Source organism: Chrysochloris asiatica, unplaced genomic scaffold (genome assembly GCF_000296735.1).
Source record: "Chrysochloris asiatica unplaced genomic scaffold, ChrAsi1.0 scaffold00117, whole genome shotgun sequence".
Taxonomy (NCBI): domain Eukaryota; kingdom Metazoa; phylum Chordata; class Mammalia; order Afrosoricida; family Chrysochloridae; genus Chrysochloris; species Chrysochloris asiatica.
The window spans coordinates 9,646,040-9,659,600 of NW_006408635.1; the positions used below are offsets into that span (position 1 = coordinate 9,646,040).

Consider the following 13,561-nt stretch of genomic DNA (forward strand, 5'->3'; position numbering starts at 1 on the left):
ATCTTCTCTTGATGCTTTCTGCATCATTCAGTAATTTGCCCAGAGAATCTTTCAGTAATGAAAGTCGAGGTTTGAATTTTTTCTTCAGTTCCCCCAGCTTGAGAAATGCTGAGCGTGTTCTTCCTTTTTGATTTTCTGATTCCAGATCTTTCCACATTCAAAATGATGGTTGATCCTACTGATATTTAAAATACTGGTAACATAACTGCCATCCTTACAGAAACATACAAGCCACCACAGACTAAAGGTGTAAATCCATGAGATGGGTTGACACATTTGCCACAACAATGGCCTTAAATATAGCAATAATTATAAGGATAACACAGGACCTGGAAGTACTTTGTTCTGTTGTACAGGGGTTTGCCATCAGTTGAAGGTTACTTGATGGCTCCTAACAACAGAACAATATATAATATTAAGAGACAAGGAGTTTGGTCTTAGATGACTTCTGTACTTGAAATTTACAGCCAAGCATGGACCATAATGAATATCATATATGCCTGTTTATTACTCTTTGCTTTATTAAATTTTACTTATTAAAACATTTTGGCACTTAAAGGGATAGGAGGAGGATATGGAATGTGTGGGTAATTACCTCCTTTGCCATGGGAAGAGAAGATCTGGATGGTCCTTGCCTACTATTTGTGAATGCTTGGTTTAGGCTTTAAGGATTATCTCAGGCCAGTAGATTCAGGGGTTCTTCCAGCCCCCACAACTGCAGAAAGTCTAGATTCCATGAAAATCTGAAATTATGTTACACATTTTCGCCTCTTGATCAAACCCAGCAGCCACTCCTTGGGAAAAAGATGAAGTTTTCTGTTTCTGTAAACATTTGTAATTTCAGAAATCTTTCCAGGAGCAGATACAGAGTCACTTTGATTTGGAATCGAGTAGGTGGTAGGGAATTTGTATGCTAGGTGTCCTAGTGTACCACTCTCGGATAAGCACTGGACTGTTAACTGCAAGGTTGGCAGTTCAAATCCACAGTCCACTCCTTAGAAACCCTATAAAGGGTTGCTATGACTTGGAATGGACTTGATGACACTTAACAACAGCAACAATAACATGTGTGCAATATTGTTGTTGTTAAGTGCCGTCAAGCACTTGATCAAGGTCTTTTTGTCTTCCACTAATCACCCTGAGTTAGATTGAGTTGATGCCTTGCCTATTTGCTCCTTGTAGAGCATTCCAGAAGACTGCATCTAATTCGTTTCATATCTTAACTCTTATTATAGTAACTTGTACCACCAGCAGATCAAATTGTATCCAGCCAGGTCTTACTGTCCTCACTATTGTACCCTGGTCCACACTGCCATCATTTCTCTGCCTGGCCTCCCGTTTGGACTTCTTTTTTCTGCCAGTGTCACCAGAGTCTAATCTGATCACAATAACCATAGTTGATGTGTTTTACTTATCCTCTGAACAAAACACAAACCCTCCTTCCATTGAGTCGATTATTCTGACTCATAGTGACCCTATTGGACAGAGTGGAAATGCCTCTTAGGATTTCCAAGGCTCTAAATCTTTGCAAGAGGTTGAAGTTTGTTTCTTGTATCCACTGCTGTATCCCAAGTGGGCCTATAACAGTGCTTCAAATAAAATTGGCAAATAAGGGTACATAACAAATTTAATAACTGTTCGATGGAGGACTTGGGACTGTGGGAGACATCTTTTTGAGAATGCAGCAATCTTACCTACTAGAATGGAGCAAAGCCTAGGCGCTACAACATGTGTTGGCCAGCCATGTCCTGGTCTTGTGGATTCTGGTCCTTGGGTCAGACTCCTGAAATGTCTGGGATCTGAATCTTCTGTCTGATTGTGAAATGGAAGGAGCTTTGCTCCAGTGAAGATACTTTCTAGTACCCTACCAGAGTAGCTGAGGGAAGAAAGGATGAGGAGATACGGAATTAGGATGGGGTCGGCAGGGATGTTGCTGGACTCCTGGAATCTTGCCACTGGGAAGATAAGTGCACAATCCATGAAGAAAAGGTCCGATGGTAATCTAGGCACAGCTGAGGAAACTCAGAGCTCTGCAAATGCTGAAGATCTGCTGACTCAGTTCTGGAAATGTCTTCTATTATCAGAGATAGTCAAATTCCACAAAATAGCACATTCATCCACTGTATCTACTTGCAAGGAACGTATGAGGAGGAGGCAGATATCAACTAATTGCATACATTCTTTATTCACTTCTTAAAAGTTAATGATTTTGCACATGAAGGGGCCCTGGTCTGCAAGGACAATATTTTAAAAAGTAAAGGATAATCCGTTAGACTTGGCGCAAGGATGATGACCCTACTAGCTGCTGCCTTTTCCCTTTCAGCCATAGTGGAAGTGGGTGACGTGTATTTATTTTATGCCAGCAGGCTTGAATGTTGCAGATATTTGTTTTGCAATGACTAAAGAGGGAGGGAAGTTTTCTGAGGATTTTTGCTTTGTAGCTTCAGATATTTAGTGTTTTTTTTAAATCGGTTTCCTGTTGGTACTTGGTTTAGTATCTGTGTCAATAGCGTTTTCCTGGCTAGTCTGGTCGATGGTATGTGGAGCTGTAAATATATCTGGTTATTGGTACCATCTGCTCTACAGAGAGTGTTGGTTTCTATCGCATACCTTGTCTACATAGGTGTTCAGCTTTGCTGCAGATACTAAGACCATATACAATAAAGGCCTTTTAATTGTTCACACTTTAAAAATATGAATACACAGATACACACCATTTTTCCTCTCATTTACCATTGTTGCTTGCAGTTACACTACAATATACATATGATGCTTTATGCATTAAAAAAATAACAGCATTGCCCAAGCTTGTAATTTTTCATTGAATTCCAGTGCAATTAATAGGTCCCACAAGGCAAGGAAACAGAAGCACAGAAGATGAAAGATTTTTTTTCAAAAAGCCATTCAGGAATCTCAGGCAGAACTGGAAATGGACATCAGGAATTTGAGCTCTCTTATCTTCCCATTTCCTTTCGGGCACTGAGCCACAAGTGGATTAGAATACAGAATTAAGAGCCATTAGGGATCCAAAAGGAACCCTGTTGGCACAGTGCTTACGGCCATGATTGCTAACCAAAAGGTTGGCAGTTAAGAACCACCAGGCACTTTGTGAGAGAAAGATGAGGCAATCAGCCTCAGAAACCCTATGGGCAGATTTTTGGTGTGTGGATCAAACTCAAAACAAACCTAACCCACTGCTATTGAGTGGGTTTCAACGCATAGCAGCCCTACAGAATCAAATCAAATCACTCTTTAGGGATCCCCAGTAGAGATTTTGCAGAAGAAGACTGCCACACCTTTCTCCTGTGAAGTGACTGGTGGGTTTGAACTACCAACCTTCCAGTTAGCAACCCAACTGCTAATCTACTATGTTACCAGGGCTTCTGTGGGGATTAATTCTCTCACTTGGCAAAAATGTCAAATTTTATCACTGTTAGAAAGAGAATTCTACAGTCTATTTAAAAATTATTATAACATATAGTTTATGTATATTTGAAATTCACCCATTTGTTCCAAGTCATAATTTCATGATCTCTGTGTTGTTTTACTTGGTTGCAGAAAATTACCTGAAGAGCCCAGTCCTCGCCTCCTCATGGATGAGTCAAACATGACGTCATTGGCCACTGGGGAGTCCGTGAATGCCTCCACCGGCTGGAATGTCTCCACAAGACCTTCACTCCAGGAGATCCCAGTTGTGCACTGGGTCATCATGAGCATCTCCCCACTTGGGTTTATGGAGAACGGACTTCTCCTCTGGTTCCTGTGCTTCCGGATGAGAAGGAACCCCTTCACGGTCTACATCACCCACTTGTCCATTGCAGACATTTCATTGCTCTTTTGCATTTTCATTTTGTCTGTTGATTATGCACTTGATTATGAGCTCTCTTCTGGTTATTATTATACAATTGTCACATTATCAGTGACTTTTCTGTTTGGCTACAACACAGGCCTCTATCTGCTGACAGCCATTAGTGTGGAGAGGTGCTTGTCAGTCCTGTATCCCATCTGGTACCGGTGTCATCGCCCCAAGCACCAGTCAGCATTCGTCTGTGCCCTCCTGTGGGCACTTTCTTGCTTAGTGACCACCATGGAATACGCCATGTGCATCGACAGTGAAGGACAAGGCCACCCTCGAAGTGAGTGCCGGGCAGTGATCATCTTCATTGCCATTCTGAGTTTCCTGGTCTTCACTCCTCTCATGGTGGTGTCCAGCACCATCCTGGTAGTTAAGATCCGAAAGAACACATGGACTTCCCACTCCTCAAAGCTGTACCTGGTCATCACAGTCACCATCATCATATTCCTCATTTTTGCCATGCCCATGAGGCTGCTTTACCTGCTCTACCATGAGTACTGGTCAACGTTTGGGAACCTACACCACCTTTCTCTCCTGTTCTCCACCATCAATAGCAGCGCCAATCCATTTATTTACTTCTTTGTAGGCAGCAGTAAGAAAAAGCGATTCAAGGAATCCTTAAAAGTGGTTCTCACCAGGGCTTTCAAAGATGAAATGCAACCGAGGCGCCCGGAAGACCGTGGTAGTACCACCATTGAGACGGTTGTCTGAGGATTTTGGAGAGGAATCATGGACAAAATAGAGGCATAGAGACAATTTTTAGTTTGTGCTTAGAATATAATTTAAGTTTCTGGACTACTGACTGCAAGGTTGGCTATTTAAACCTACTAGTCACTACTCAGAAAGCCTATACACAGGGTCACAATGAGTTGGAACTGACTCAACAGCACTTAGCAACAACAGTAAAATATGAAGCTGAGTCCCTGGGGGATGGAAATGCCTAATACACTAGATAAAAGGTTAGAGATTTGAGTCTTCTTAGAGGAGCCTCTGGTAGCGTAGTGGTTACGAATCGGGCTGCGAACCTTAAGGTCAGCGGTTCGAAACTACCAGCTGCTCCGCGGGAGAAAGATGAGGCTTTCTACTCCCATAAAGATTTACACCCTCGGAAACCCTATACAGGGTCGCTATGGGTCGGAACCGACTCGATGGCACACAACAACAACAAGAGGAGCCTTGGTGGAAAGGGCTGGAGATCTACTTCCAAAAAGTCAGTCATAGAAAACCATGTGGAGCAGGGTTTACTCTGACCCACATGAGGTCTCCATGAGTCAGAGTTGAACTGATGGCAACTGGTTTACTGGTTTAAATGTGAAACAGAAGGACACTTACTCCATATGCACAAGATACTAATTAGTGGTGAGGTTTTATTCTTACACTGTAGCTTCTGGAAATGCTTAGATACGTGGCAGACTTCTATAATTTCATTACCTATCAACTAACTCAAATCTTCCTCAATGATTCCATGGACTATAAAAGTACTCTAGCATGGAAGATTTGAAGATGTGCACAGAAAAAAGAAAAAAATCTTGGTCTTCTCATGTTCCAACCAAAAAAAAAAAGGTTGGGATGGTAAGACCCAAGCAATGTAATGGAAAGAACAAGGGTTATAGGATCAGGCTGACTCCATCATTAACTACCCGTGCGATCTCAGGCAAGTGATTTAAGCTCTTGGAGCTTTATCTCCTCATTATAAATGGTCTCAATCATAGTATGTATCTCCCAGGGTTGTTGTGAGGGTATAATAACAAGAAAAATGTTAGTGTCTAATGAATGTTAGTCTCTCCACACTACTTTAATGTTAGCGTCCAATGACTGTTAGTCTGTCTTCACCACTTTAAGTGAAGCTGAAATACATTTTCTGTCTTGTAGAGCACACACACACACTAACATGTACAAATACGATGATACATTCTTAAAGGCTGAAAAGCAGTATATCCAGGCCTCCTTTTTTGCCTGCAGTATAGGCACTTTCCATGGTGTTGGTCTCTCTATACACAGATGCTATGGTGTCCCACCAGTTGTGTGTTTGGGCATAAACTCAGGAGTCCAGGGAAACCACTGGACCACTGACCACTGATGAAGGGGCTTCCCGTAGCTCCTTTATTTGGTGAGAAGGCCAGATGTGATGGAAATCTTCATTTTTGCATTCTCTGATTGTAGTTATGTGTTTCTAAGTGGAACTAAATTCCCAAGTTCACCTCATGAAGTTGGTGTGTAATTCATAGTCACAGCTTCCCACCTTTGGCCAGGTGCAAGACTCCTGAGACATTTCTTTGCACCACTCCTGGAAAGAGACACAGTGGCAGAAGCCACGACCACATCACAGAGGGGGTCTGGACGTTTCTCTCCAGACAGACCTTTGTACATCCTCCCTGAAGGTAGCTCTGCCAGCCTTGCATGCCAAGATGTATGTCTGCATCTTCAGACGCATGACTTGTTTTCACTCTGAAATCTGTCTTGGCCTATAGACTACATTGCTGTGTTTATCTTCTTCCTGTCCCACTAGCAGTCCCACCCTAATGACAATGTCTCCTGTGGCTTTATGGGCAATGAAATGTTCAAGCCCATAAACGAGCTCATTAGTATTTGTTTGAACTTTTTGTTTTTTAAAGGGTCATGGGAGCAGTGATAAAGTGATCCTCTGCTGCTGCCTGTGTCTTCTCCAGTCCTCTTCCTTTCTCAAGAGAAACAAATGGCCGGATATGTGGGGCAGCTTAGCTGGGGAGGTGGGGGGCGGTGGGAGGGAGGGAAAGGGGGATGTGTTAGTCCCAGCCAAGCTGGGAGCCAAGAGGCTGTCAAATGGTGATGACATCTGATCCAGAACCAAGGCAGCTTGCCTTCCCCAGCCCAGATGGGGTGTGGAGCGATGACATTTAGGAGGATCTTGTTTCTGATGGAAAACAGAGCATCTCCACTGGTAAAGAACAGAATCAATAATGAGATCAGAGTGACTGTTTTCTGTTTACCAGCATCCTGTTCAACGCTACCTTAGTCTCTGGGCTAATGAAAAGGGATCAAGACCAAAGGAATTGTGACCTTGAAGAGGGATCTAAAGATGATTGCATGAAAGAAATTTCCACATAAGGAAACTGTGATCAATTCATGGGAAGCACTGTTTATTGCTCTTCTGCAGAAAAAGTGGGGAAATCAAATGTGATAAGGAAAATAAAAATTCTTCTAACCTTTTAAAGAATAATACCTTGTAAAGAGGTTGGATTCATAGTTAGACGATGTTATACAGACAACTTCCTTTTCACTTTCCCCTAAATGCATTCCCCAAAGTAAGCTATAAGCTTAAAATGAAACAAAGAAGACTTAAGTAAATATGCAAAGAAGACTGGATAACTTGTACCTTTGGACATTGAGATAATTTGCCTAAATAGCGTAGGATTGCTTAGTGCCATTTCTGAGACTTCTTTGGGTCTGGGGAAGAACTTGTTCTGATAGACTGCCTGTGCTTAATGAAGGAAAAGGGCTTGTAACCTTCATGTTTATGTCCCTATGCTCCCCTGTAATGGGAGAAACATATATATGTAACCACAGTTGGGAGCTGCACATAAATTCATGTTGGGAGAATGTTCTAGGCAAAGTTGTGTGGCAGTTAAAAGAAAGGCCAGATCACATCATGTGAAGTTGAAAACAGAGGTGGCCTTTGAACTGCTTGAAGGCACATAGGATTTCCAAAGACAAAGGAGGGAAGGTGTTATAGGAAAAGCATTGAACTGCTAATCGCAAGGTCAGAGAGCCAAATCCATCAGCTGCTCCTCAGAAACATAGGGTTGCTCTCACTGGAGATACACTCAATGGCACTTAACAACCAGGAGGGAAGAAGAGGGTTCCAGGCAGCTCTAGAGCAGTGCCGTTGCTAGGCTTGGCATCACCCAGTGCTTGACTCAGTGGTCTTATATTCGACCCCACTCCTCACCTCCTCCAGTACCAGAAACCTTTGTAATGCTTCCTGTCAATTTTAATCATAGAATAATATGTGACAAATATAGCTGTAAATGGCTTCAATGTAATATTTCTTAGATTATATGAATACTAACAACCAAATTGTTTTGTAAAATCTTTCTATAATAAATTAAATTATTAGTTATAACATTATTAATAACTGAGTGGAAAAATTTTAAAAAAATTCTCCTTTTCCTTTAATTATTACTTCATTCTCAAAAGAGTTCTTAATATAGGTTCACAAATACAACTTACCATAGTATTGGAGTTAAAACACCAGAAAACTGGACAAATTGAGCAACTATGAAAACACTGACAGCAATTATAACACTATCATGTGCTTATAGTGTGTGCAGATGAAACCAGGTGATTCAAAACATCATTGTAATTAAGGAATCACGACAGATCGGACTGGAGTGCATTAGAAGGTTCAAGAAGTAAATGAGCATAGAGGTATATATATTTTATATTTGTAGATATATTGATGAATTACATGAGCTGGACTTACGAAAAATGTGTTGGTTGTCGGAACTAACTACAGGGATTTTTTTACTAAAAAATAATATATTTCTGCTGAAACACTGCACAAAATATTTTATAGACAATAATTTTGGTGTCATCCCTATGACAGGGTGTGGTCTGAACTCCCTGCACCCGGCTAGTGATGTCACTGGCTGTGCCCTCTGATCACTGGCTGAGGAAGTGGGCTCCAGAGTCCTAAGGAGTCCTGCTTGATCACGCTACTTCCAGTCTCCTTGTTGCTCTTATCTTTTGGCTTTCTGCCACCACATTCTGTGTCCCATCTTTGCATATTGCCCACAGATGGCTATTCTAACTTCTTTTCTCCACGTGGTCTTCATCTCTGCCTCAACTCAAGAGACCCTCAGCTACTCTCCATTTGAACCTGGCCCGCAGAACTGCAGGTTAGGCCTTGTTATAACCTAAAATGGATCCACTTCTGGAAACTGATGTTGCCCAGTTCCATCATCGGCCTGCGGCGTCCTGTCCTCCATGTCATCCACGGACTTGTTGCCACTGCATCTGGGTTTCCGCACCATGGAGCTCTGTTGTCTATGGCCACCAAGCTCACCCTAGTCCAAGAGCTTCCTTCTGTGCCATCCTTCTCCTTTCCAGTCAGGGCTTTGAGTCATTGGCCCAGTTGCTTGCCCGCCAGATTCCTTGAATCTCTTGCCCTTTGCTTTCCTGTCCCACTCTCTTGCCCCAGTTGTCTCCTCTTCAAACCAGGCATCAGAGTGGTGTAGAGAAATCCCAAATTAGGTATCCTACACATTTGTGGTTCTCTCCAGGGCAGGACCCTCAGCATTTCCTCAAGTCTCTTCTCTACCACTCTGGGTTGCTTTTCCCAATTCCTTCTTTCTCCCCAAGCTTTCTTCCTGGCACCTTTCTTGTCATGATCCCTCCTCACTACCATTTCTGGAAACTGAGTTCTCGGACTCCCATTTCAAATCTTCTTTTTCTCAAACTTTCGGCCTCTCTTTCTCTTCCTCATTCTCAACTGGTGACCTGTTTCCTATTTCACAAGGGGGAATAGAAGAAATAACCAGAAGAAGTCTCTCCCACGCTCCTGCCAGCATTTCCCTGCTCTCATTGCATACATCTGCACAATTGCCTCTCCTCATTTCCTCTGGAGGAGCTTACTTGCTCCTGGCTGAAAGAAGCCCCTATACTTGAGCTCCAACTCCCTCCCCCCATTACATATCCAAGGATATTTCTCCAGCAATTCTCTTTCTCTCTCCTGCCTCATCAATTTCCACCCAAGCCAAGGGAGGAGGAATTTACAGGAAGCAGATGGGGTGGGTTGGTGAACATCATCATTGGCTTGGACTAGCCTGCTATACACCAGGGGTTTCTCCATAGATAACATTTTATGTATTGAGATGAGTGACTGGCAAGCAACCAACAGTTCCATGTCACTCCTCCCTTTCCTTGTACCTCTAGTCAGTCCTTGATGTCCACAGAGACAGAGTAGTCAGATGCCTTTATGGTGTCATGTGAGGAGCACCTGGTAGATGCCTTATGGGGCAGCTACAATTTCACCACTTGAAAAATACTTCCTTTAGATTAGATTTTTTTCTTTTCACTTGACCCGTTCTAAAATTATGAATCATTCCTGGAAAGGATAACACATCAAGTCATACATAAGTTTCTCCTGTGTTTCCTCTCTTGGAGAAGAGTGTTAGAGAACTAGACATGCAGGTGCTAAGGCTGCTCAGTCAGGGGGTGGAGAAGTGGCCAGATGAGGAAAGAAAGAAAGAGGTAGGAGCAATAAAATACTTGATCACTTGAACCATATGTAGGAAGTTTCTTTGCTTTTTATTTAGTGTTTGACTCTTTAACATTACAGATTATAGAGGGAAAAACAATCCTGACACCATGAAACATTAGTTAACAAACAAATGCATCATTGATAACATTCGTCCCTGCAAAGCCTCACTCCCTGCTCAGTAACAGGCTCTCTCTTCCCTGTGTTATCCAACATTTCTGTGGGTCAGTCTCCCTAGGTTTGAGAGTCAGTGCAAACACAGTGTAAAGCGACTGCAAAGTCTAGTTGCCAGTCTTGCAAAACCTCCAGGATTGCTCGAAGTTTCTAAGAGAGATGCTAGAGAACTCCCATAATCACCAGCTCCCAACTATTGACAAACAGGACAATTAGAGGAGTTAGTGATTGAGTCAGAGAAAAAGAAATTAGAGCTTCCAACAAGAAAGTTACAAATCTCAGCTGTCTAAGGAGGGCTCAGGAAAAACTGATGAAGTCCTCAAAGATTGTTTTAAAAAATCACCCACTTTCAGATAGTCTCTAAAAGTAGTCATGAAGTAAAGGGTGACATATCATGGTATTGTACAATTTTGACAAGAACAACAACAAAAGATGCCAAAATATCACTATCTTTTTATGGCTTCAAAGAACAGTATGTTATCACTTGTCTTGACTCTATGGGTGGACTGAGCTCAGTAGAGGTGCTTCTCATTTGGGATCTCTTACAGTTACAGTAGGAGTCCTGGTGTGGTGCTGTAGGTTAATGGGCTGGACTGTAAACAAGGTAGGTGGTTCAAGTTCACCAGCTGCTCCTCGTAAACCATAGACACGGTCACTATGGATCTGAACCGACTCGACGGCACTTAACAACAATGGGCTGGAACTGACTCGATGGCACTTAACAACAACAACAACAACAACAACAACAACAACAACAGTTACAGTCAAATGACAGCTGGGGCCACAAGCATTTGAAGGCTTGACTGGGTTCGGCTTTCAAAATGGTACACTGTCATGGCCAGTGGGAGGTGCTGGCTGTTGGCTGTGCACTTAGCTAGAGACATCCGTCAGAGTTCCTACACCTGAGACTTGGACTTCTCACAGTTTGACAACTGTTTTCTGAGACAAAATCTTGGGGGAGTAAGCTTTTCCAAGACACCAAAAACTCAACTCTTGATTACTCATTTGTTTAAAGAATTAACACCTGGTTGAAATTACAAAGCATTTTGGTATAGGCAACATTTAAAAAATAAAGCATTTTTGTAATTTTTCAAGATAATATCTGCTCCCCCCTCTTTTTTTTTTAGAATTTACAATAAATTTTAGTCTGCATTTTAACAAGAATCCCTTCTAATGAATTTTTACTAAAGTCAGTCATTCTTGGGAAAGGAGTTCCTTTTGTACTGGTTACTATTTTTAAATGTATGCATTCAAATCCACGTGAATTCAAAGGGTAGAACTGTCAAAACAGATTGGATGAAAATTACAGATTGAGGTGTAGTAAAGTACGTTTTATCTCTTGTAGCCATAGTCTTTGTAAACTCTCATCAAATGACTTTTTCCTGATGGGTCTGGATATGAGAAGGTTGAGGGAGAAGCTAATGGATCATATGATTCAGTTACAAATGATTGTTAGAGTTCAGTGTGAAAACGTGTTGTTTTTGTGTGCCGTCGAGTTGGTTCCGGCCCATAGCGACCCTGTACAGGGTTTCTGAGGCTGTAAATCTTTCTCTCTTGGAGCAGCTGGTAGTTTTGAACTGCTGACCTTGCAGTTCCCAGCCCGATTCGTAATCACTACTCTACCAGAGCTCAACAGGTATAAAATGAGACATTTCAGAATTAGGAGGGGTTATCTTACTATGATCAAACACAAGTCAGAAGTAGAGCACATCTTTTGGGACCTGAAATTCCCTGCACATTGAAATTTTTTGATCCAGGGACCGGAAGTTGAGACACCAGAGGAGTGGCAGAGGCGCCGGAGCAGTGGAATCAAGAGCCAGAGAGGGAGCCAGAGGCTTGAATTTCCCAGCCTGTGGAGCAAGTAAAGTTTAGTGACTTTGGGCAGGAGTCTAACTTGCAAAGTGGGTTTACCTTGTTGTTGTTGCTGTTGTTAAGTGCTGTTGATTTGGTTCTGATTCATATGTTGCTGTTGGTATGTGCCGTGGAGTTGGTCCCGACTCCTAGCGACCCTGTACAGGGTTTCCGAGGCTGTAAATCTTTACGGGAGCAGAAAGCCTCATCTTTCTCCCACGGAACAGCTGGTAGTTTGGAACTGCTGGCTAGATTTGCTGACCCGCAGAGCTAGAATCAAGTGGCTTCAGAAGACCGAGGCTTATGATGTAGTAGTGTGCCTTGTGAGAATTTGTCAGCAGCCCTGAAAGACCTTTGTAACATTATCCCGGCAGAGAGAGACCATCTTGCTTGTGAGCACGGTTAAGGAGAGAATTTCCTGATTGGAACAACTGTGTCCTGAGCATTTCTGACCCTGAATTATAATCTGTTAACTTCCCTAATAAACCTCATAACTGTGAGTATGGTGTCTGAGCTCTGTGTGGCCGTTGCAATGAAATTTTAAACCTAGCTGAATCCTGAGTTATTGTGGAAGAGATGTTTTTGGGCTCAGTTTTACCTAAAACTAAAGTAATGGTTCAGATGTTACAAGCAGTTACCAGGCATAAATGAAACCTCTTTTGTTGAAGCAGCAACCTCCAAAAACTTCTTCATCTGCAGGAGAACCCGCGTGGACTTCAGACTAACTGATGAGCCATGAGCAATGTACACAGACATACGGTTCTCCAAGGATCCTGAAAGATTTTGGGGTACTTCTGTTTTGTACTCTGTTAATAAGTGCTGTGAGATTTCACCATACTTTCCAGATTTTCATGCCCACAATTCTATAATTTCCAAATATGTTTACAATAGACCATCTTGGAAGATCAGGTACCCGTTGTTGTTGTTGTTGTTAAGTGCCATCGAGTCGGTTCCCGTATCCTGCTATAAATAAGACCAGTTCTGTGAGTGTAACATTTGCATCCAGAAACTTGATTGAGCTTATTAACATTTTTGCATGAGAACTGGTGAAGGCCATTGTTCCCTAGGGCTCTTGCTCTTGGGAAAGAGTGAGTTCTAGACCTACTATCACTTCCCTTTCTAACACCATGTTGCTACCCCTCTACATGACTGTAAATGCCTGAGACAGAGACCTTGACTTACATGGGGGAGCAGTGAGAAGATTACTAGGCTTGGAGAAGTACAAGTAAAGGCTGACCTTGCAACAGGCAACAAGTGACGTTATCTGACCCTTACTTACTTTATCTATGTAATTGCGTCCCTTCAAAGGCAGAGTATGAGATTTAGTGGAAGTAATTTATTCAGAAGGTCATCCCAATAAGTGTGATTGGAGTGGAGAAGCGATATAGGGAAGACAGAAAGCCAACAAGCATGGTGATGTGCCTGAGTCAAGCCATGGTATT

General features: G+C 42.4%; 1 protein-coding gene across 1 annotated transcript; it reads left to right on the forward strand.

The window, feature by feature from the left end:
* The first annotated feature begins 3,592 nt into the window (after positions 1 to 3,592).
* Positions 3,593 to 4,567, forward strand: MAS1 (MAS1 oncogene). The gene has a single exon (XM_006868467.1). The coding sequence runs from the start codon at positions 3,593 to 3,595 to the stop codon at positions 4,565 to 4,567; it is 975 nt and encodes a 324-aa protein (XP_006868529.1).
* Positions 4,568 to 13,561: the final 8,994 nt, after the last annotated feature.

Coding starts and splice junctions, on each gene's coding strand:
- MAS1 (XM_006868467.1), top strand. CDS start 3,593: ATGGATGAGTCAAACATGACGTCATTGGCCACTGGGGAGTCCGTGAAT.